This window comes from Mixophyes fleayi, chromosome 6 (genome assembly GCF_038048845.1).
Source record: "Mixophyes fleayi isolate aMixFle1 chromosome 6, aMixFle1.hap1, whole genome shotgun sequence".
Taxonomy (NCBI): domain Eukaryota; kingdom Metazoa; phylum Chordata; class Amphibia; order Anura; family Limnodynastidae; genus Mixophyes; species Mixophyes fleayi.
The window spans coordinates 32588236-32613002 of NC_134407.1; the positions used below are offsets into that span (position 1 = coordinate 32588236).

The window sequence follows — 24767 nt, forward strand, 5'->3', positions numbered from 1 at the left end:
TTCTATATACATCTGGCAGAAACAAGTTCTGTGCACGTTTGAGCATCCGATTCAGAACGACAGCTGACTCTATGCAGGTTTTGCAATTGCGGTTAGTCAGGAAATGTATATATTGGTGGAGAGAGTGCATGGTGGTTTCTGTTACAACGAATAGGTCATGATGAGTCAGTGTATTCTCAGTCTGGGGGGTGCTGTAGGGCACTTCTGTTTTTAGGATTGTGCCAGTTCACTCTTCAAGATTAAAATTTCTTTAGCCATAGTTTTGCTTAATCTTCTGTGATTTTCCTCAGGGGTGAGGTTATTTCTGTATCGACTTTGTCTGAGGTATTGTGTGGGTTAATCAGTGTGTTATACTGGAGGAAGTTACTTCTTGTAGTGTATAGATGCAGGCTGGTTTCCTTTCTGTCAGTAAACAGCGGCTGTCTCCTGTTTCCCATGCACTCAAATCACACTTAAATCAATTATGTGCATCTGACAAGGCAGCAACTGTGCAAATGTGGGCAGGAGGGGGGTCCAGTCAGCACTAGGTGCAACACTGTAGTTCCCCATCCCCCAGAGTTAGCTCTTGAGAGATATATGGGTGTGTGTGTATATATATATATATATATATATATATATATATATATATATATATATATATAACAAGTTAACCCGTGCATAATACTCATGCATTCTAGTCAAATCAAGCTACTTAAGGTGTTAAAAAGGTTCTTGTCATGCATTTGGGCCTAGCCCAGGCCTCCTCAGGGGAAGAGCGTTACTTCCCGACGCAAGCGCCCTTTTTTAACGTCCCAACTGTCACTTCTCCTTCAAGAAATATATAGGTCAGTGTATAACTCTGCCCAGCAGGTGGCGCTGCAACTTAGCTTTTTTTTTTCACACACGCCACTAGGCATATATATATTAGATATGTATGTATGTGTGTGTTTACTTGTCTAAATGTGGATCAATATCTGCCCATCTCTATGAGTGTGTGTTCCCTCTCTCTCGCGCGCTCTCCCTCTCTCTCGCGCGCTCTCCCTCTCTCTCGCGCGCTCTCCCTCTCTCTCTCGCGCTCTCCCTCTCTCTCTCGCGCTCTCCCTCTCTCTCTCGCGCTCTCCCTCTCTCTCTCGCGCTCTCCCTCTCTCTCTCGCGCTCTCTCTCTCGCGGTCTCCCTCTCTTTTGCGCTCTCGCTCTCTCGTTCTCTCGTGCTCTCGCTCTCTCTCGCTCTCACCCATGTTTGGAGGCAGCAGGGTCTTGCCGATGCACCAATGCCATTTTATGAGCGTTAGACCTTTGCTAAAATCCTCCTCAGAATCTTGGGGTTTTGGTTAAGAATTGAGTATATATAGGTAACTCTTGTCTGCCCTCTTCTCCCTTTGACAAGGGTGATGGTAGAAGGTGACTGCTACCTTCTGGGAGATTGTTAAAATTGCATTTGTCCATATTTGTTCCCTTAAAGCCTACCCATCATTTACACACTATGGTGACGGGCGTATTGTGGGGGCGGAATGTTGATTCAAAGACAAAATGCTGCCTTCAATTTGTATAGGCAACAGATACTCTTTTTTATTATGATTATTTTTATTACTATTATTGTTGATTTGTAATGCGCCATAGTGCTTTAATACCTTACTGTGATTGAGGGGTCTATTTTATTATTATGTGACAAAAAATACACATAATTTATAATAAAACATTGCTGCGGCAGCTGGGCGATACTGGGTAGCCTTGATGACAGTGGGTGAGATTGGTATCGATTAATGCACCGGTTTGCCAGGCCAGTCTGAGGGCATACGCCCATGCCGGTTCACTCATGTGCAGTGGAACTGGCAGCCTACATTATACATGCTGCTTAGTAGAAGTTATGTGCACTGGATATATTACTAGTATGTTATTGGAAGAATGGTGACCCAACCAGAAATGGAGGCTCATTAGAGCTTGTTATTAGGCCACCTGCCAACCGCCCCACCCATCCCTTTTGTCTTCCACATTCAGTCTGACGCCAACTAATGTGTCTGTTTCCTGCTTTATCCATGTGCTTCTGTTACAACAAAGGCAGCAGAGAGTGAGCAGACTGGTGCGTTGGCAGCGTTAGCTCTACCATGCTGTACTTACAGAATTAAATCATTTAACGTATATTCTCATGTAGTTAAACAGCACCTAGATTTCTGATTCTTCCAGCTCCTATGTACATTGGATTTTAATGTCTTTTCATGTCTGTTTGTGTTTACTCATTCAGTGGATGATAGCACGGGAGTTATCAATTGTACATGCTGGAAAAACTCTGCACTAGCGGGAGGATCTCCTTCAGGTATGGCCTATAACTAATCGTTACAATTAAAGCTAAACATTAATGTGTAAATGTATCAGACATTCTAAAAAAATAATGTGGTAATGTTGCCAATAACAACCAATCAGATTCTAGCTATCACTTACCTAGTGCATTCTAGAGAATGATGGCTAGAATCTGATTGGTTGCTATGGGCAACACCTCCACTTTGCCTTTTTAAAAGGTATTAAAGTAATTTTATCGTTTTCCAATAAACATTGTCTAAGCGATTTCTTGTGTTTCCAAAGCACAAACAATTTATTTAGCAGATGCAAAAGTTTTAGCAGTTCAATACATAATTATAATACAGTACAGCCGATACCAAAGATATATACATACCGCTGCGCCCGCCTGCGCTCCGCTGGTACCAGCTTACAGTACTTCACTCCAGAATACTGTGGTCAGAGAATGACTGGGCTAGTACCAGCAAAGCTGTATTATATACACTCAGTGTTACAGAGAAAACAATGCAGATGACGTGGCTTGCTTCTATAGGTCCAGGCTTCAGGAGGGTCCAGTGTAAACAGGTCATAGGCCAGTTCAAACAACCCCCTCCAAAGATGAGGATCAACATTCCAGATGGTTCTCCCGCCCAGAAACCAGTTTAAGCTAGTCTATTCACAATACACAGTCAGTAACAGTTTAAACATTTATTCCCTAACATTGCTAACTAGAGTATGCAATGTACGATCCCTTCGGCGAATGAACCGGACAACTGCTGATGAATAGGGGATTAAAATTATACTAAACATGACATGTTTCCTGTAACCTGAACCTTAAGTATCACTAGAGTGTACAAACAACCTTAATAAATATATATATATATAATATATATACTATATATACTATAAACTAAATACCATCTGCTCATAAATCACCGGGGAATGGAACCATTATAAATATGAAATATATAAATAACTAAATGTGAGCGTGCCATTGTATGCGTGCTTATTTTACCGTGTGATCGCGCTGTGCCGCGTGTTACGTGGCATACTGATTGCAATCGCACGGTAAAACAATATTAACCAATATACTTTCGTTTGTCCAATTATACGACTTCGACAAAGGTTTGATACTTTTACCCCGAAGGGCTCGTTCACCTATTGGGAAATTTGATAAAAAAATAAATAAAAAAAATCTGAAAATGTATGCACATTTTCGTGATACATTTTTAAGGTGTTTATTCATTGCACTTTTACCAATACAATCTGTCGTACTGGTAGCGCATTCTAATGCATGATAAACAAGTTGTGTCGAATTCTAAAACTTTGGGGCGTTAATATGTTAGAATGTCATTGGCTCCTTCCCACAATCAGTCACTCTATTTTAATGCGATTTTCAAGCATTAGCAGCTGAATAGTGCATTCACTAACAGCGGATTTAAATTAGCCGTAAAAAATAACAGCCAATATGTAATTAGAAAAAACAATCTTTTTTTAGTTTAATATTACTTTGTTAATTGCAAAATGGTGGACAAATAAATATCTAAATAAGTATAAAACACCCACAATATCGCCTTTGCTCTACCAATCTGTGATGCATTTTTGTTCCCAAAACAACCTATTTTATTTTTTTTCTTCTCTTGGCTGTTAAATTTTTTTTTTTGTTGCCACTACTTTTAAATTGAACCTGAGGCAACAAAAGAAAAGTGGAAAAACAGCTGGAACAACTCAAAACAGAAAAGAATTTAAGAAATAATCCCAAAAACTAAAGCGAAGACAAAACTCATGTGTGTTTAGGCGTTAAAGGTGATTAACAGTATTCACTACCAAGAACAAGCTGCTGTATATACTGCAGGAATTTGCATGATTTGCACATTTTGTGCTCTTTAGAGACCTCATTATCTCAAAAGCAATCTGTCAAGTCAATCTGGGTATTAAAAGAAAAAAAATCAAATTGTGCTGATATTGGTGTAATAGCTGCTTTGCAATCTCAGAGTGAGGTAAAAAGACCTCCAGGAATGATACCCCTGGGGGCGATTTATCAACATGGAGCAATATCATTCCATAGCAAGCAGTAAGCGTTTATTGAGCCGTACTAGTTGGAAAGCAAATGTCACATTGTTTTTCCACCATATTGGTAAATTGCAGTCACTAAAGTTGGCCACACACTGCAAAATATACAGCAATACTAGGCATCATCTATCATCATCACCATGTATTTATATAGTGCCGCCAATTCTGCTGTACAGAGAATATTTTACATCAGTCCCTGCCCCCATTGGAACTTACAGTCTAAATTACATAACATGTACACACATTATGACACAGATTAGTGTTAATTTTGTCAGCAGCCAATTAACCTACTAGTATGTTTTTTGGAGTGTGGGAGGAAACCCACGCAAACACGGGGAGAACAATCTGCACAGATAAGGTCCTGTTCGGGAATTGAACTCATGACACCAGCACTGTGAGGCAGAAGTGCTAACCACTGAGCCACCATGCTGCATTTGGCTTGTGTAGCCCCAAAATGAGCTAGATAATAATCAGCTCAAATTTGATTGGATTAATGTTGGTCTTGTTAGTCGGAAGATGACCGGCCTGTGTGCATCTTCCAGCCACACTAACAGACCCCAGCCAAACTGGAAGAGATCAGGCTGTTCCATTTGAGCCAGGAACCTTGTTAAATTGTGGCCACCTATGTGCTGCAGGTTTGGATCATGTGAGTCATGTAAAATTGTTTTGATTGAATCTTTTATCTAACACTTGCAGTGGTAGATTTGTTAAATGTTTTGCAAAAGGAAAATTGGAGGTGTTGTCCATAACAACCAATCAGATTCTAGCTTTAATTTTCTAGAACATACTAAAAAAATAGCTAGAATCTGATTGGTCACTATCATCATCATCATCTCCATTTATTTAAATAGCGCCAGTAAGAGAACTCACATCAGTCCCTGCCGCATTGGGGCTTAGTCTAAATCCCCTAACACACACACACACACACACAGACAGAGAGAGACACACACACACACACACAGACTAGGGTCAATTTGTTGGCAGGCAATTAACCTACCAGTATATTTTTGGAGTGTGGGAGGAAACCGGAGCACCCGGAGGAAACCCATGCAAACACGGGGAGAACATACAAACTCCTCACAGATAAGGCCATGGTCTGGAATTGAACTCATCACCCCAGTGCTGTAAGACAGAAGTGCTAACAACTAAGCCACACTATGGACAACACCTCCACTTTTCCTCTTTAGAATATTTGATAAATATGCCCACAGTGTTTTGTAATCTTTCTTGAAAATGTCTAAAGCTTAGATGTCATGTTTGCATGTAGTTTGCCTATAAAAACTCTGTTCACAAATTTATCCTGCTAAGCAAATGATTAGGATGTTTACATGTGTTTTATATTTCCTTATGTAAAACAGGTCCTTGATAAACTTTATGTATTGTGTAATGTTTGACTTGTTTAACCCCATCAATGCTAAAGCATTTTTTTTTATCCCTGTGTTGAACCTACTTTGGCACTTTTGGGTTCAACAAATCCCGACACACAAATCATGAAAGAAAAAACACAAAACCGGTCCTTATAGCTGTTTATAATAAATCAAGCATTAATTATATATACAATAACTTATTTAACAATACCAATATTTTCTGTAAAAATCACTTAACCTATACCGCATGAATAGCGCTCAGAGTACGCAATATGGTTAATAATAATAATAATATGGAGACACTACATCGGCAATACTAATACTTTTACAGGTCAAAATCATAATGATGACTTAAATGTTAGAAATAAATAATATAATGGACCCCGCAGCAGTAGATGAATGCAACACCATATGCAGGAATAGCACAGATGATTAATTATCCCAGTGATGGTCAACATGAAGTAGCTGGAGAACCACAGGAGTGGCCCCTCAAGCCTTCAAAGGGGACACACAGAGGAAGGAGGGAGATCACAGTGCACTCGCTCCTCCTCCTGGTGTGTCATGTGACCTGCCTGCACTGTGCAGAGGAGGTCATGTGATGCGGAAGTCGGCTGCCCCATTCCAATCAGATCAGGAGCAACCAACTGGGGGGCCGCAAGCAAAGGACAGGTGGGTCACCTGATGCCCACCGCGGAATTATCTAGTATTCTAAATCTTGCACCTTTACCCAACCCTAGGAAGGAAAATGCATGAGGCTTTAAGAAATCTGGAAAATGGCATTCTTGCAATAGGCATCAATTTACTTAAAGTTCTCCACCTTAAGCTGGGTACACACTACAGGAGTTTTATCCAATTACTGTGCAGATCAAAGATAAACGACCGTTTGGTAAGATATCGCATTAGTGTGTACGCTCCCACATTCATGTTTTATCGTACAAAAGCGCAACGTATTGTTTGATTTGGTTTTGCAAAATTTCTAAGAATCACAACCAATGACGAAACCATGTCGGGCAAATGTGTAAGTGTGTACACACTCACGATCAGCAGTGTAGGTAGATCTCTATAGAATTTCCTGAGTCACAATCTTTTCAGCAGACTGTTATGACAGATGAAGAGCACAGATCTGAAGGTAAATCGTGTAGGTGTGTACACATGAATCTGTATGGTCATCAGGACTCTCAGTCGTTGGTAAAATCGTTACAGAACTCGCATCTGCAGTAATGTTTTGTAGTGAGTAGATAGATATACAGGCGAGTATCACGTTAAAGAGGATTTAATCTCCTCTGTACGCCATACAGCCGTATCCTGGAAGAGGACAATAAAACCACTTCTCACTAGCTGCATAAAAGCAAAATCCTGACTTATATAATAATAAATGTTTCAGTTTTATGGAGTACTCTAATATCTGTGACCGTATTTTATGTTGTTACAATTATTTCTGCTGTATCCACAAAAGTGAACTTTCTGATGATAAAGTGTTGGTAACACACACACACACACACACACACACACACATATATGCTGTTCGGCCAGAACACAGTGATTAGCTTTGTCGCTTGAGGCCATTCAAAGTTTAACATATATCCTCAGTGACCTTTCCTGCCAGAAAACAAGGATTCAGTCACTGATACATTCTAGAATAAGTGGACACACCCTAAGCTATTGTAGTAAGTCAGATGTGGCAATCCAGCCGTCACAAAGTAACAGACAGCGTGTTTTCATATAGCAGTGTGTATCTCACAGGGATGAGAAACACACCTCACATATTCAGTACATAAGGACAATGACAAGACAACCTTCCGTCATATGCAATATTTAAAAATACCGAACTGACGCGTTTCTCCGCTTTAAAGGATTTCCCCACAGACAAAATCACTGGTTAGGAATGTGGTATAACCTTTTTTTTTTAATAGTTCCCAGGTTTCAGTCATTGACTTGGTCAACCAATAGCTGGCAGTCAAGGAGAAATTGAACACAAGAAACCAGCCAATGAAAACAGTGTGTATTGTAACACATGCAATTAAATTAAGAGAGCAATATATAAAAAAACACTGTAACAACAATTTCAAGGAATACATAAAGACCTAATACCACCAATATTTTGATATAATCAATCAATTATTCACACCAGAGTCACTAGCCATAAAATCGAATGTCCCAAACTGATATTCTCCTATCCCCACATTTAAAGGCGTCAAAGGTTTTTATGTCCTTTTGGGGGCGCTGTTGGTGTGCCTTTTTTATATAATAATTATTATTATTATTATTTTTAAATTTATGTTTATTGTTTTAGCGGATTATTATTATTTTCTGTGGTTTGAGCCACGCAAAAAGCATGCCTTGTTTTTTTTTAAAAAATTTGTATTTTCAGGCTACATAATTGGAGGTTTTTATATTCCAAACCTAAAAGGCATACTAGTTTTTTGGAAATTGGTGCAATAGTGGAAAATAACACATTTTTAAATTAATTTACTAAAAAAAAAAAAAAATTGAAAAAAAGGGGCGGTTATACCTTTCTGAATGGCTGCAGGTCTCCTGCCTTATAACCGATTTTATTTTTTTGGTGTGATTTTTGAAAAAAAAAAATGTGAGTGCATTGTGAAGGCTGCATAGGCACAAAATAGCAACAACAAAATAAAAAAAAGAGCCTTAAAATGAGGGATTAGTTACACTTTTAGGCCAAGCCTGGAATTCAGAAGAGTTTCCAGGAGTTGGGACATAAAATTTGATTCTGAAAGAGCCACCATCCTTGTATTTACTTTATATATTGTTTGGTGATCATGATTGATGACCAATCAGTCAGCAGGAGACTCCCCTCTTTCAAACAAGGAAGCCACCGTTTTTAAAAGCAATATGGGTAAGCGGGATAGTGGCTCTAAAAGAGCTTGTACTTATCCCTGACATCGCAACGTGCTTGTGCACATGACCCAGTGGTACTTCAGCGGGTCTCCCACTACACATATAGTGATCAGTGGGCTTTATTGTAAGACCTAACTGCAGGGCTGCATGCCATAGTTGTATAGATGCACAATGAACACATTTTACCTAGTCAATTTCTATGCTTGGAAATCTGAGCAATGGTGCATGTATACATTTTTTTTTTGTTTCTTGGATTGGCATCATACTCATATAATGATCTAATAAAAGTATTTTAGTAATCTGTATAATCCTGCATGTCAGTATAGTATATTAGAATGCTGTGTAATAAACAGGAGATAGGCTGGCATGTATTAGATATGGGCACTAAACACTGCTGACCCTATGCATCTTGTATGCCACCCTCGTTTCTCACTTGAGACTAGTACCACACGGGCAGAAAAACACGATAGTGCAGTCCAACTTCCATTCAAAATACATTAAGCAACATGAAAGTAACCATAAAGTTATACGGCCAAATATAAATTTAAAAGGTCAATCTTTTCTACTGGCTAGCATACAAGTAATGGGTATTTGGTGCGTATTCTAAATACATATTATTTGGTCACATTACCCAGTACAGACAACGGGACTTTCACCTTGAAACTGGTATATATGTATATTATGGAATTACTTTTATTTTCTCTCTTTATTTATTTATGTTTTAGAAACATTCAGGAAAACATAAAAGGTTAAAATAAAAATAAATATTAGTTTGAATCTGTTTTTAATTTGTTGTCTTTTTAATTGTCCTTGTTATTATATTGTAAAACCTACTGCAAAAACACTTAAGAAAAACACTCACCCCTAAAGTACTTATTTTATTGTAGTCCGCTCCTGTATTATTTCATCATCACTATACATCCTAGTAGTGAGTTCATAACTGGTATTGCCCCTAGTTATAATATATGATCCTGTTTTGGATATTCTTGCCTACTTTCTGAGCTCCCTATAGGAGATGAAGAGGGGATCTCTGTGAAGTCAGGTCGGGTGGGACTTAATGACACAATTTGCGTTATCATGTTCCGCCCAATGCGAAACGTGCCTTACACCATGGTGGCTGTAGGATGACCAAGCGAATTGCTTTGTCACACTGTGTTATGCCCACACTGTCTCATTCATCATGGGCATCAGGTAGCTTGGCAGACTCTCTCTGCGCCTGGGAGATCACCCACTATTTTGGGAGTCAGCAAATATGGTTGTGGTATACTCACAAAAATGGGTACATTTCTGTATATGTCATGTATGGTGCTCTTTTGTGGCGCTTTATAAATAAAAGATAATAAAAAATAATAATTTGGGAGAAGTGTGAGTATTTCAGGGGCAATCTTGACCTTCACCTTTTCAGCTTGGGGCTGTGTGATGTGAAGGAGGGGTGTGTCACCATGTGGACCAATAAGAAGCTGCAAGCATGGAACTTGCGGCTTCTTATTGGTCCTCTAATTTATCCCCAGCTGCCAATTTTAAATGTTGAATGATGGTATCTCCCTCGGCTAACCAGGAATGTAGTTTTAAGTGAGTAAAGGGGTCGTCTGTATTGTGTGTAGATGAGGGAAGAGCGTTCTTACTTTATTATCAGGGTTAAATCAGGTCACTGAGCTAGACAAATCTGTTTTATGCCAGTCAGTCTTGGACTGACTATATCATCTGATCTCTGGCATCTGCTTTCAGAGGATCCAAGAAGTACATCTGGAGCAAAAGACCTTGCCGGACTGATTGAAGAACTGTACAGACAGGAAAGCAAAACGTCCAAGTTGGAAATTGGCGACATTATCAGAGTCCGAGGCTACATTAAGATTTTTAGACAGCAGCGGGAGGTGGTAGCATCAAGCTTCTGTAAGTAAAACATTATTTGCGGAAGTTAAATCTTTTATACAGAATTGTTTTGTCTTTTTTCATTCATTGCTACGAAACTGTTGGTTTGAGTCCTATTTCATAAACTAATGCGATATGCACAGCGCAATTGTTTTAATCATAAAAATAATGATTTCATAATACATAATAACTGCCCATAGAGAGAACCTACTTAAAGCAATTGGTTTGCAATATGTAGCTCAGTGTACTGTTCTGTGGATTTACTGTTGACTTTGTACCTGATAAATATATTGTGCCTGGATAATTTGAAATGTAGCCTAATAATTTTTTCTGGTTCATCCTACGTCATACATCTGGATAGTCCCACACCAATTTTTTTAATTTTATTTTTTGCTTTTAAATGGGTTGTCCAAATGATGCCAAAAATCCCCTCCTTAATAACTATCCCCTCATTTGTGGTGCATTGATGTATGGTCACTTCGGTGTTGCATCTGCACTGTAGTCAGTAGTTAAATCAGTAGGTAGCATTTATGATGCCCAAAAATGTGACCTATCAGAACGACCACCTAACAACAAGATCAGTGAGTAATCCAGCCAGAAATATGAACGGCTAAATTTCATTGACGTGGTTGATCCGGTCCCAGGGCCAAATATCCAGATTGCAGAGCGAAATCATTGCTTCTGTACTTCAGCTGAGCCAAACAGCGATGGGGGTCATTATTCAACCTAAACCACATCTATTATGCATCTGTTCTTTTACTGGGCATGCTCAGTGCGAACTTGTGCAATTTACGCAACGCAACCTGGATTGTGCCAGTGTGTGTAGTGCATTCTAATACATATGTAGCAGCTCACACTGACTAAATTGAACTGCAATGTGTGAAACCCCATTCTTCGTATACTGTTATCATTAAATCGTACTGCTTTAATAAATAGAAATGGGTATAGAGCATAACAGAGCATTATGCAAATAAGGAACATAAAGCAGTTAATTAGGAGGGGTCTCTTACATTTCATTCTTATATCCACATATTTCCACCTTTACACATGAGAATATAAATAGTAGTCATTTAATTTACAGCCTTTTTAAACCGTTATTTTCTGTTTTAGATAAAGTGGACGATCCTACGCTTGACATGCAGGTCACCAGGATGCTGGATCTCCCGTACTTATACAGAAATGTCTATGACAAACCCTTTATTGTCCCTGATCACATGAAAGATCCATCCCAACTCTCGTGAGTTTATGGTTTTATCATCATATGAAATAGAAGTTAACTCTTTATGTAATATCTATATAAAATGTTGACTTGCGTTCCTCCATGTTCATCACACACTGTGTGCACTTTGTATTTACAGTTTGTGTCTTCTGATTGTTCAATAATCAGGATGTCCATAACTCTGATGCCTTTTTATACATATTAGGCCCACTACTTCTGGGATCCATGTTGTTCCAAAGATGTGACCTCCAAGTGTTGAGTTGTCTAGGAAACCAAAAGTATAGTCTAACATGACCATTGTTGTGTTGGAGCCTGACTGTTCTGCTAGTATGGGGAGGTAATACAATGGGGTGGATATTCTGTTTACCTGGTGTTGAGGACAGGGTAGCATGAGATCCTCAACTGCTAGAACTGCTTCGCAAGATGTTCACCTTCAGCAGCCCCCTTTCCGAGGAACATTTTACATTCCACCGTACTCGGCCGCTCCAAGGACTTAGGCTCGTGTAGTAGCAGTTATTGATCTAGCACCTGCCCAGTGGAGAGGACAGAACACAGTAGGAGGTAATGAACAACCAGGATATATTATCAGAACTCTGAGCCAAACAGGCAAGAGTAAATGTGGAATAGTCTGGCACTTGTCTGATGAAGTTGACAGCACCCGGCAGAAGGTAGTGATCAACCCAGACTGTAAATAGCAGAACTCAAAGTCAGACAAGCAGGGATCAGGAATAGAGAAGATAGCAGAATTCTTTAAACAAGCCCAGGGGTCAGGGCAGATAGAGATATGAGAGCACATCTGTTTAACAAAGCCAAGAGTCTGGAGTGGAGAAGACAGCAATACCCATAAACAATTGAGTCAAACACTGATGGCAGAACAAGTCAGCATACAACGCACACTAGGTCAAGCAGCAACTATCACGAGCATTGGTATGCTGCCAGGAAGAGGTTTATAAAGGCAGCAGTACCAATCAGAATTGTAGGATAGCTGTATGAGTGTGGTGGGTGATTGCACACCTGAGGATGCCAGACTGAGAGCTGAATAAAGTTTGTAACTATTTACCTAGCAACCAGCTGAATCAGTGAACTGCAGGAATGATCCTACAGGTAGTAGTAGCAGTAATTGCACAGCTGATAGATCAAGCAAACAGGAGAGCTCCTATTTCTTAACACATGAACATTATACTGGTAAATATACATATTTTGAAATGTATATCTCATTGTGAATGTAACAAAAGTAATCTCATGTCTGACGCAAATTTTTATAACTGCTAATAACAGTACAAATGGAAACTGTTGAGATATTCCATGTTGTACGTTTGAGGTATTGATTATGAGCAATCTACATATTGCTCTCGCAGTGATTGACTTTAGGTGTGGCTGCATTCCAATGTCAAGTATTTATGGGTTTATAGGAATTCAAATTGTTGTTTGCCAATTATTTATTTAGACTTTGTCATTGTACACATTAATGACGCATGCTGTATATATGAACTTTGTTTCATATAGAGGCACGTTTCACACATTGCTGTTTGTATTGCAGATGGCCATTTGGTCTTTTAACTTTGGTTCAGTGTGCATCCTGGTGTTCTGATTTGCTACAGGAATTTTCTAACGCTGTCTATTTTAAAGTTGGTTACACGGGGATGATTCCCCCTGCCTCTTACACTCTGCGTCAGCTTGCAGATAAACTTTAGATATAGCAGATTTGGCTGGATAAACTCTTCCTTCAGACAGCACCATAACCTCCGAATAGCAGTGCTACAGTCCCAGTCAGGTTTTAATAACACAGCTTGTTATCTCACTTGTTTCACTTTAATAACTTGAACATAGCAAAACAAAATAAACCATAAATGTATCTGTCTTCAAATGAGTCCTGCTGACATCTGATGGGCAGTGGCAATCTAGGTATTTTCCTTCGCTCCAAAGATGCTTCTTTCTCGGCTGGCTTTTAAATCTGTCTTTCATAGCTGGAACTTTATTTGCAAACATCCCTCAGGGCAACGCACCAGCACCAGCACTCAATGACTCCTTGTGGGATGATACTCCATTATCCCAGGCAGAAGTCACACAGCAACAACTCACTAGCTTCCAGCAGCCAGTTTTTGGCTCCTATCCTTTTTTCTAAGAATCTCCTGAAGTCTTCTAGTACATTCTGGCACCAACATGCCCATTTCTTGCAGGCTTTTTGCACCTTGTTGCAGTGTCTGTCTTTGTATTCTTCTGTGAGCATTTGGGGGCTGTAGTTTGCAGTTTGTCCACCCCATAATGGCCAACGCAATTTGCAATGAACTTCTCGGAGGCACTGTGAGTAAATTTATTATTATTATTATTATTGTCTATTATCTTTTTTTTATGAGACACCACAAAGGGTCCGCAGCGTCGCACATAGAACATGGGATAACAGCACAGGGTAACAATATAAGGCATACAGGATAGTACAAAAACAAAGGGCAGCAAATGCAAAGTGCAATAAATCTAGACAAATCTAGACAATATGTGTAAACAAGTACCAATATAGCAGAGAGAAGTGCACAGGGCAAGGAGGTGAAAGTGAATTCCAGTGTGCAGATAGGGAAGGAGAGAGGTGGGGAGTGAATAAGGGGTTGAGCCTGTGCCCAGTAGAGTGGACACCACTTACAGGATCAGAGCAGAGATAGAGGAGGCACGGGAGAAGAGGAAGGATGGGGGCAGGAGTCAAGTGACGAAAATGAGAGAAGGGGTGGAGGGCTAAAGACAAAGGCAAACAGCAGTAGGAGAACACGAGGAAAGAGGCCCCTGCTCAACTGAGCTTACAATCTAAAGGTGATGGGAAGACTGACAGGAGACACACAGTGGCAGGATGGTGTGTGAGGGACGAGAACACTGAGGGGAGAGGAGCACAGGAGAAAGAAGGAAGGGCACGGTATAGAGAGGTTAGTTAGCATGAGAGAGAAGAGGGTTGGAGGAGGGCAGGGTTAGGCGGAGGAAGGGTAGACGCAGCTGAACAGGAGGGTTTTAGGGAGCGTTTGAAGTCTGACAGGATCGGTGAAACCTGATAGAGTGAGAGGGGGTGGTCGTTCCATAGAAGGAGAGCAGCACGGGAGAAGTCTTGAATGCAGGAGGTGAGGCAATGGTTGTTGGATGACCGCAGTGGGTGAGAGGGAGTTTGAATGGAGATGAGGTTGGAGAGATATGAAGCAGTGGAATTAGAGAGGGCTTTACCAATAGTGATTGAGAGGGTGGGAGGGGAGAGGAGTCTCTAGGGGGGGGGAGGGAGAGACAATAATTTTAGATTTGGAAGAAATGTCAGAGAGGCAGCAGAACACCTTGTGGAGGATGGAAGGTAAGAGAACAGTAGAAGATAGCTAGATTTGGTGCCGTCAGCATAGAGATGGTACCGGAGGCCGAAGGAGTGAATACAGTAATATACCTGCAATTTGCAGGATATTACATTACCACAAATTTTACTATGGGGCATGGTTCTGACCCTGAGGACAAGAAATAACAAGCACCTCTAGCTGACTGCTTTACACAGCTGGATACCACGGTTACAATAAAAGGGATGCGGTATGTGACTTGCAAAATAATCTCTGTACTGTGTACAGTACTGTTAGGTGTATGCAGCTCCTCCTTCACCAGCAGTACAGTGTGAAGCAGGACATACCTCCCAAATGTCCTTGTAGTGGGGACAAAGTCCTGACTGAGCAGGACAGCCTTCCAGACTCTGGATTGCCCCACCACAATCAGGACAGATGACTGTCCTACACTCTCCTACCTGTTCTTGTATTCACATTTAATAAATAGGCCTATATCCCACCAACCAGCCCTAACATTAAATTATTAGTACTCGCATTTAATAAATACACCTATTTCCTCCCAAACAGCCCAGCAATTAAATAATTAATATTCACATTTAACAAATGTCCAACCTCAGACCTATGTTCAATTAATAGACCCCCAAAAAAAAACTGGCATTAAATTAATTGTCCAATCAACCCAATTTATATTAACATTATAACCACAGTGCTGAATTAAATAATCTCTACTCCACCACCATTAAATATTTATCCCCATCCTCACTCTATCATTAAACTAATGCCTCACACCCCCATGACTCTGCATTAAAAGCCCCTAACCGCCCTCCCAGCACATATACACTTACATTGAGACTGTCTTCCTCTGGCACTTACCTTCTGCCTTCCGGTGCCGTAGCTTCCTGCAGGCGCTGCTGTAATGTACACACATACTGTTTGCGCTGGCGGAGAAGTGGGCGAGCACAATCGCGACAATCAGTGGTCACCTGCTGTAAGATGACTGGTCCTGGGGGAGGGGGGAATCAGTCACCAGGAAATATTCTGTACCCCAGAATGAAGCACCACATTTCTAGGCCTGGAGTCTCTGGGCTACTGGAACCACCCCCCATCCCCAAGTGAGCGACAGATCATCAGAAAGGAAAACAAAAAACCATTTGTTCCAACAAGAAATGTGCTACGCATCCAAGAAATATATCTTTGTGTGTTATATACATTGTTGTTGCAGCCTTCATCATCATCATCATCTATTTTATAGCGCCAACATATTCCGTAGCACTTTACAATTGGGGACAAACCTAGTAAACTAATAAACAAACTGGGTAAAACGGACAAAGAGGGGAGAAGGCCCTGCTCGCAAGCTTACAGTCTATGGGACAATGGGAGATTGACACATGAGGTTAAGTCTACACTTTGCATTTCGGCCCAGCCAGACTGCAAAGGTAAAAGTGACTCATAAGCTAAATGATCCTGTCACACAACAATGTTTGTCAAGGGGTAGTTGTATAACGGGTGGTAATAGGGTAATGTAGTGAGGTTAAGAGGGTGGTTGAGGAATATTATAAGCTTGTCTGAAGAGGTGGGTTTTCAGAGAATGCTTGAAAGTTTGTAGACCAGAGGAGAGTCTTATTGTGCGAGGGAGAGAATTCCGTAGAGTGGGTGCAGCCCGAAAAAAGTCCTGTAACTGGGAATGGGAGGATGTAATGAGGGTGGATGAGAGACGCAGATCTTGTGCAGAACGGAGGTGCCGAGTTGGGAGATATTTTGTGGCAAGAGAGGAGATGTATGTTGGTGCAGCTTTGTTGACGGCCTTGTAGTTAGTAAAAGTATTTTATATTGGATTTGGTAGAAAACAGGCAACCAGTGCAGAGACATACAGAGGGATTCAGCAGAGGAATAACGATTTGCAAGGAAAATCAATCTTTCTGCTTGCTGCCTTCTTTTAACCTTTTCCTAATTGCAGCCGATTATCAGTGGCAGAGAGAATAGGTTGTATGCTCAGGTGTCTGCATACATTGCATTGATCAGTACAGGTGGATGGATGGCCCAACTGCAATTAAAAAATGCACTGCGGAGGAATTCTAGAACAGTGGAGGAAGCAAAAAATAGAGGTAGTAGATTGTCTTTAAAACGGTGGTAATGTAGCTCTATATAAAAACTACTACAGTGTTTACCTCAAGTTTATAATCAAAGTTATGGTATTTATATAGAATATTAAATTAATTTTCCTGCATTTTAAGGACAGATTACTATCTGCTTCCTCCATTGTTACAGAATTCCCCATGTCCATCATGACATTTTAGTTATCCGTAAAGGGAATTAAAATGATAGTGCCCAATATCATGTAACATAAGGTACCAATGAATGTACAAGCAGCGTTGTAGGATGGAGCTGTAAAATGTATTCACAATTGATGTTTTAGGCAGCAGAAATCTTGTGGCTTTCTGACCACACAGGAAAGAAATGTGTAAGAGCAATGTACGTGTCCCCTTCCTCCTCTGCTTGCCACCTGCCTGTGGTTCTTACCATGTAGGTCTCTGCGAGCTTGTCACATATCACCACACACAGCAAGCGTGCAGAGATGCATGATCGTAAATAGTTTGATTTGTGCCTGGCAAGCTCAGGACTGTGCATAATTGTGAAATGATGCAGCGCTCCTCATGTTCTTGAGTAAAAAATATAGTTATAGGTGGTAATACATATAATATGAAAATAACACAAGTGTAGCCATTGAAAGTGGACTTAAATAAATTAACTAGTTTTTGTTTTGTGTTTCCTTTTTACATGAATCATTTACATTAATATATTTTTACATTAAACTTATATATCACTATTAAGAAAAAACGTAATCCATTGGTGAAAGGTCTTACTTAACACAACTAAAATAAACCCATTATTTAGAGTTGATAATAGAGCAGACGTAAGCAACCTGTGGCTCATTAACTGCCTGACATGAGCATATGGGACTTGTAGTTCCACAACAGTTGGCGTAAGCCTGGTAGACAGCAATTAACACATGTATTCTTGTTTTCTTCTATGTTGTAACAGAGATCAAGCTGTCTTGTCCCGCTCCAGCCTCGTTATCCTGCTCAGTGATAAAGTAAAGGCATTTCTAGAAGAAAACAAAATTTGCAACTTTTACCAGCGTGAGCTGGAGAGTGTCCCCTCCTTACTCTCAGCCGCTACAGATCCAAGCTCCAAGACAGAGGTATTTACATGTTCTAGGGCTCTCTCCACTGCTGCCTCAGAACCTTGTGTTAGACACACTCTCTTCTTCTGTTCATTAGTTACATGCATTACATCACTACAGCTAACTAAACCACATGCCTGGGATTGTATCATTATTATCATTTATTTATATGGCACCACAAAGCGCCGTACGGTGGGATCATAGCACCAACCAGACCTTAGATCAGTTATGTGTATATTGGACTGATGAAAACTAAGATATTATTTCTTTTTTATGCTATTTGCATCATGTCTTATTACTAATACAATAGTATTAAGCACTTCCCCATTCAGTGGCTGGATGCTGGGAATTATCTCACTGGTAGAAGTCCCTATAAAACATCACTTCCTTCCTTATCCAGCCTCTGCACACAACAAGACTGCACACACTGTAGGATCCAGACTGTAAGCTCTGACATGCTGGGTCCTCTCTATCCTCTGTCTCATGTCTGTATGTCCTTCCTGAACCTTGTGCGCAAACCTCCCAACATTTATGTAGGCAGCATCGGGACGGGGCATGGCCACGGCATGATGGGGGGACGTGTTAGTCAAGATGATGGTGTGGCTTTGCCCCGATGGGGACTTGGTCACTCCTCGAGGGGCGCGTGCAGTGGCGGAACTACCATTGGTGTAACAGGTGCACCTGGGTCGCACTGCACTGGGAACTAGCGAACTGTGGGCTCCGGTTCCCTGCACCGGGGCCCACATCTCGCTAGTTCCGCCTCTGGACGCGTGCCTAGCGCTTTAGAAGCACTAAGCTGCCTCATCCTCCCCTCCCTTCCAAACACCTTCATTGATCGGGGTGGTTGGGAGGGATGTTGTATGTACTCGCTCTGTTTTCTATGTCCAACTTCCGTTTTGTATGATTTGTTATTCTGACTGTCTGTAGCTGCAGAGATTTATGGAGCCTTAAATATAAACCACGGTTATCACACATTGCCAGACACACATGCAGATATGCCTGAATGTCACTCAGATTATGTCCCATCAAAACCTCCTAATATGTATCGTCACACCTTCAACTCCATCATCTGTTTCTTCCAAAGTATTTGCACCTTGGTGCATTCCCCATATACCATCAGGTGAAAATAATTCTTTCCAAATTAAAATGTATGATTGTCACTCAACCCTTTAACTGTGGCAGACCTCTTATAAGCGATATATATTTGGTATCTTAGTTTATGGGGTAAATATCTAGGCACACAGACATGAGAGTAACCACGTGAATAAGCGTGGGAAGTGTATTTTTCCTATTTTAGCCGATTCGTTGATAATGGGCAATAAATAAGAAAAAAATATTTACTCCCAGTAGCAGTGAAAAGAAAGTCATAATATATATATATATATATATATATATATATATATATATATATATGTATGTATATGTAACGTATATATACTTTGGGCACATTAAGAAATAAACAAAAGTAAGTGGTACAGACATATAGTCAGAATTTGAAATTTGGCTTGGGGGGGGGGGCTCCAGTTTTTGCAATTGAATATAAAAAGTTTGCATTTTGGAATCCCTTTAAAATAGACAAATAATAGTTTCTATTGAAGATGGAACTATTTCCAGGTAATACAGCATCACTTCTTTAGTTCTGCCTTGGAATTTAGTTTGTAGCCCTTGTAACTTTGTCAGTGATAAGTGCACTGTTTTATGTTTACAGAATTGCTCAACTGTTACTTCCAGTTCCAGAGAAATTCACATCCTGTTCAAAGAAGCCATACATTTACTGCAAGAAAGAGGGTTTGTTTACCAGAAAGGCCAAAAGAGAGACGTTTATCAAGTAAGAAAACGTGATAATGATAAATACTATGAGCAGTGCTCTATAGCGCCATAGATAAAACAAACCACAAAACAATCAAGCGCGGCACTGTGTATTAGCATGAGAGTAACTGGAACGCCAGGGTGAATTTATTCCGTGCATTCTCATTATAAGGGTAGATTTATAACAAACCTTCTAAAAAGTAAAAGTGGAGGTGTTGCCCATAGCAACCAGTCAGATTCTAGTTGTCATTTATCAAGTACATTCTAGAAAATCACAGCTAGAATCTGACTGGTTGCTATAGGCAACATCTCCACTTTTCCATTTTAGAAAGTTTGATAAACCTACCTTTAAATGTAGCTGTACAGTTCTGACATACAGTAGATCGTGCATGATAAAGAATTATCCATTTTCCAAAAGGTTTTGGGGTCTTTAAACTTGTTAGTAAGTAAGTGACTTTTACTGCATATAACTCGTCTTTACTGTGCAGGTAACAGATCACGACACAAAATTATATAAACTTACTCTGAACATTATCCAAGAGGACTGCAAAAGACAAAAACGTAAGTTTCCTTTTGCTGTTAGTGTTCTTTATTCTCATAATAAATGTATATAACCGGTTGACTTTATTTTCATGGAAACTTTCACCAAAATATATCGGTCTTAAATTATGACTCCACCAAACCAAAAAATATATATTCTTTTAAAAAATATACAAGGTGGGGTTCATTTATGTATAATAGTTACTATCCTGCCTCCAATTGTCTGCTGCATACACTCTGTAATAGAATGTAACAACTTGTATCTTTCTTTACAAATGGTTTGTATTGGGAACTACTTTATCTGGGAGGAAAGGGCTAAACCCCAGTGCAGTTTGATAACAGAGAAACTATAAGAAGCCGTGCACTGTACATACACATTCAGTGACTCGGCTTGAGAGGTGTCCCTCATATTGCCCTATGCTTACTCCTGGGCTGTTGCCTTCTTACATCACAGCTCACTTGTAATACTAGCACTGGTGAGACAGGGAGGCGGAATGAAGGAAGCCGCCCGGGAGTGAGGATAGAACAATATGCGGGATGACTCTCAAGCCAAGTCACTGCATTAGCATGTAATGCTTTCTGCGCGGTCGTCCACATTTTAGTTTTGTTTGGTTTGGTTTTGTTTTTGGTTTTGTTTTGGTTTTGTTTTTGGTTTGGTTTTGGTTTTGGTTTGGTTTGGTTTGGTTTGGTTTGGTTTGGTTTTGTGTTTTTTCTGCTTCACTTTTTTAGTGCAGGAAAATTGTGACTCCGTTTGACTGTTTACTGTTTAGATGACTTCCTAAGTTTAACCACTAGAGGTCGCCCTATGATAAAGTAACTACATGTGATAGGCTATAGTTATGCATACAGTCAGCCATATATTGTTGTCATATTTGAGGGTAGAATGTATTTCTCTTTCTCTTTTGCCTGCCTTCTTAATTTACTTAAATATGAGTTAAGAAAAAATTTTTTTTTTATATATGGTCATGGGTCATTATCATCTATGTGGGTTGTATTATCCCGTACACTATCACATCTGAGGTATGTATGTGTGTGTATGTATATGTATATATTTATATATATATATATATATATATATATATATATATATATATATATATATATATATACATACATACATACATACATACATCAGGGTCTTCTTACCACTTTGTCTGTATGCATTACCCTGTATTGTTTGGTTACTGTTTTTGTTTCCAATTGTGAAGCACTATGTAATTTGATGGCACTATATAAATTGATGGGGGTGAATACTTCTATATCTGTGTAAGTATGCTTATTTGTCGGCCAAGCAGATTTCAAGATGTGCCCATTTCAGAGCATTGGGAAACACACCCGTAAGATGGATCTGAGTTTTCCAGGTTGGCAGATGCTGCAGGAAAAAAAGGACTTAGGACCACCACCTACATTTAATGACATTTGTCACCTTATCGCCTAAATACTGCTCAGAGTATTGATTATATTACATTAATAATGAAAATGAGAGAATATATGAACTGTCTTTATTGTCCCAGTTGTTTCAGTGTGTGACCTGTTCTATCACATTGGTCAAAGCACACCCACAATATTGGTCACATTATAAGCATAGGGTGAGACGTGACCAACAGCACATTAGTTGAGCGGGTAAACTCAGGTTCTGTTGCAGGTAGTAACAGACTGTGTGCCCTATACATTCATACACTCTCTATCCCTTTATCTCATTGACACAATCTTCTCCAGCAAAATGAAATCCTGTTGTTTTGTTGTAACTTCAGTGTAAAAGTAAAAGCACTGGTCCTAATCCATATTACTAGAGGAGTCACTAACATCTCTCATCATCATCATCATCAGCTATTAATATAGCGCCACTAATTCCGCAGCGCTGTACAGAGAACTCGCTCACATCAGTCCCTGCCCCATTGGAGCTTACAATCTAAATTCCATAACACAGACACACACAGACTAGGGTCAATTTGAGAGCAGCCTATTAACCTACTAGTATGTTTTTGGAGTGTGGGAGGAAACTGGAGCACCCTGAGGAAACCCACGCAAACACAGGGAGAACATACAAACTCTCAATTTATTAAATCTCATGCTGAGTATGAATAAATGACCAATACAAAATATTACATAAAATTACTGCATGATACTCTTTAACGTTTCACCTTAACATCTATAATGATTAATCTTCCTCCACTAAATTATTTCAACTTTGCTAAAAACCTACTAACGCTCTAGGAACTGGCATTTCTGTCAGACTTCAGCTACCCTAAACTCCATTCTTACTTCATACATATGACAACCTGTCTCAGTTAGATATTGAATCACATTAGACCCTAAATGCTGTATACTCGTTGGAATGTGATATGACTATGTCCATATGCACACACCTGATTGTATCAGAGATACTGGGAGAGACTGTCTTTCCCCACAGTACAGACATAGATTCTTATGTTGTCAAAATTAAATTACTCAGTTGAGTTATCTCTCACAAGCTTCTGCTATATTTACTCAGCAATGAGAAACATGCAGAAGAAACAAGCACCAGGACGGATAATCACTCTGTAATATACGACTGACGCCTGGTAACTGAAGTGGCTTGCGTAATGTTCCTCAAGGGAAAATCAGCTGCTAAATATATATAACTGCCGCAGAGTCCCTATAGAGGGACCACAAAATCGTGGGGTAAAACAAGTCTCAAAGTACTTCCATTACACTTGTTCACCCTTCCCTTTAGCTCTCAAATAAGGTGAAACAGTTCTAGGACCCTATTCCAACTTCTCCTGTTAATTTGGGTTCATCTGGAACTTAAACTATGGGAAAAAATAATTTTTGTTGGTTAGCAATTAGATTAAGGAGACCTAGAAAAACCAGCTTACATGGAATCCCATGCTATGTCACATTAAATGCATGTAATATGTTTGTTGCATAAGGTTCGGGTAAGTCCAATTGGTGGCTCCTACATTTAGCCAAACACAAATAATATCTTTATTGGAAAAATATGTGTTTGCTTTTTTAATGTATTTAAATAAAAAAAAAAATAGGAATACATTTAATAAGTACATTAAGAAATAATTCCAGTGAACCAGAGTGGAGGGTCCGAAATATATTATAAACTCTAACTGCAAATAGAGGTCATGGGTCGTGGCCATGAACGCCCTCATTCTGCGCAACACTTCCCATCAGCCAGTGCAAATTTATCCAGCTCCGCAAAAGCCACCATCTTGCTCCGTAAACCCTTGTGCTTTGAAATCTAAGCGCACCTATGTCAACCGAGGTGCACGGCACTGCCGAAAATGGACTTTGTGCTGCACCTTGTTTTGTTTTATTTACTTCCATAAATCATATCCTCTTCTTCCGTTGTAGATGCTGATAAAGGATGCCACTTTCTTCACATCTTGACCTGTGTACAGCAAAGTTTTGGTTCCAGCATAAATGAGACCACACTGCAGCGTGTCATTGACGCCCTTGAGAAGAACAGTGATATTGTTAGCACAATGGAGAAATATTACACAACATTCTAAATAAGAACATGGGTGGATAACTGTCCTGCTTTACCGACCAATGGAAACAAAAGCTTGTCTCCTTTTTTTTAAAAAAAACATTTTTTAAATACGTCCACTAATGGAAGTAATGATAAATCACTGCTTAAATCTGGACATATGATTTTTAAGTATTTGTTGCTCAAAGATATTCTTTATTTTTTATAAACAAGACCGTATAATAAATATTTTTTAATATGATTTATAATATTGCTCTGAATGTATTTGTTTTTTAAAACACGGTGCATTCACATCTAAAAGATTACCAAATGGTCTAAATGTTTCAAGTGACTTTTAGTTTATGGTAATGTTCTGTTTGAATGAGCTAAAATGATCATAGAGTATTCTTAGAACACAGTCACACATGACATCTGTAAGTGCAGTGAATGCATTTGGCACACATTATGGTTACAAGCGTTCACCAGGCAATAAATGCATGCAAAGCATGTTAGTAATGCAGGTTGTTACTCTGATCACCTTCACCTATTTTCCTATTTGTTAACAGTCACATGTATTCATTATCAACATGGATCTGTTTATTTAATAATATGTTTATTTTATAAATCTGGGTGAGTTCATACAGGAGGCTTCCAGTTTAGCATCTTTATTTTGGTTCCATTATTCAGTTGCCTTTTATATGACTTAGAACAGCGCTCAGATTTGCATTCAATCTGCTAGTTGTTGTTGTTGTTGTTGTTGTTGTTGTTGTTGAGGGATTGCAGAATTTGTCCCTGAGTTGAGCTGCTGGATCTAGTAGTTTATACATGAAACTGT

General features: G+C 39.6%; 1 protein-coding gene across 2 annotated transcripts in view; it reads left to right on the forward strand.

The window, feature by feature from the left end:
- Nucleotides 1–24194, forward strand: part of STN1 (STN1 subunit of CST complex) — a 47592-nt gene extending 23398 nt beyond the window's left edge. Inside the window, exons 4-10 of one of the 2 annotated variants that reach the window (XM_075216209.1) lie at nt 2222–2293; nt 10281–10445; nt 11535–11661; nt 17982–18141; nt 19832–19951; nt 20421–20493; nt 23818–24194. In XM_075216209.1, the coding sequence (XP_075072310.1) occupies nt 2222–2293; nt 10281–10445; nt 11535–11661; nt 17982–18141; nt 19832–19951; nt 20421–20493; nt 23818–23975 (875 nt within the window). In that variant the 3' untranslated portion in view covers nt 23976–24194. The remainder of the gene's footprint in view (nt 1–2221; nt 2294–10280; nt 10446–11534; nt 11662–17981; nt 18142–19831; nt 19952–20420; nt 20494–23817) is intronic. The other variant, XM_075216210.1, reaches the window with a different exon arrangement.
- The last annotated feature ends 573 nt before the right edge of the window (nt 24195–24767 follow it).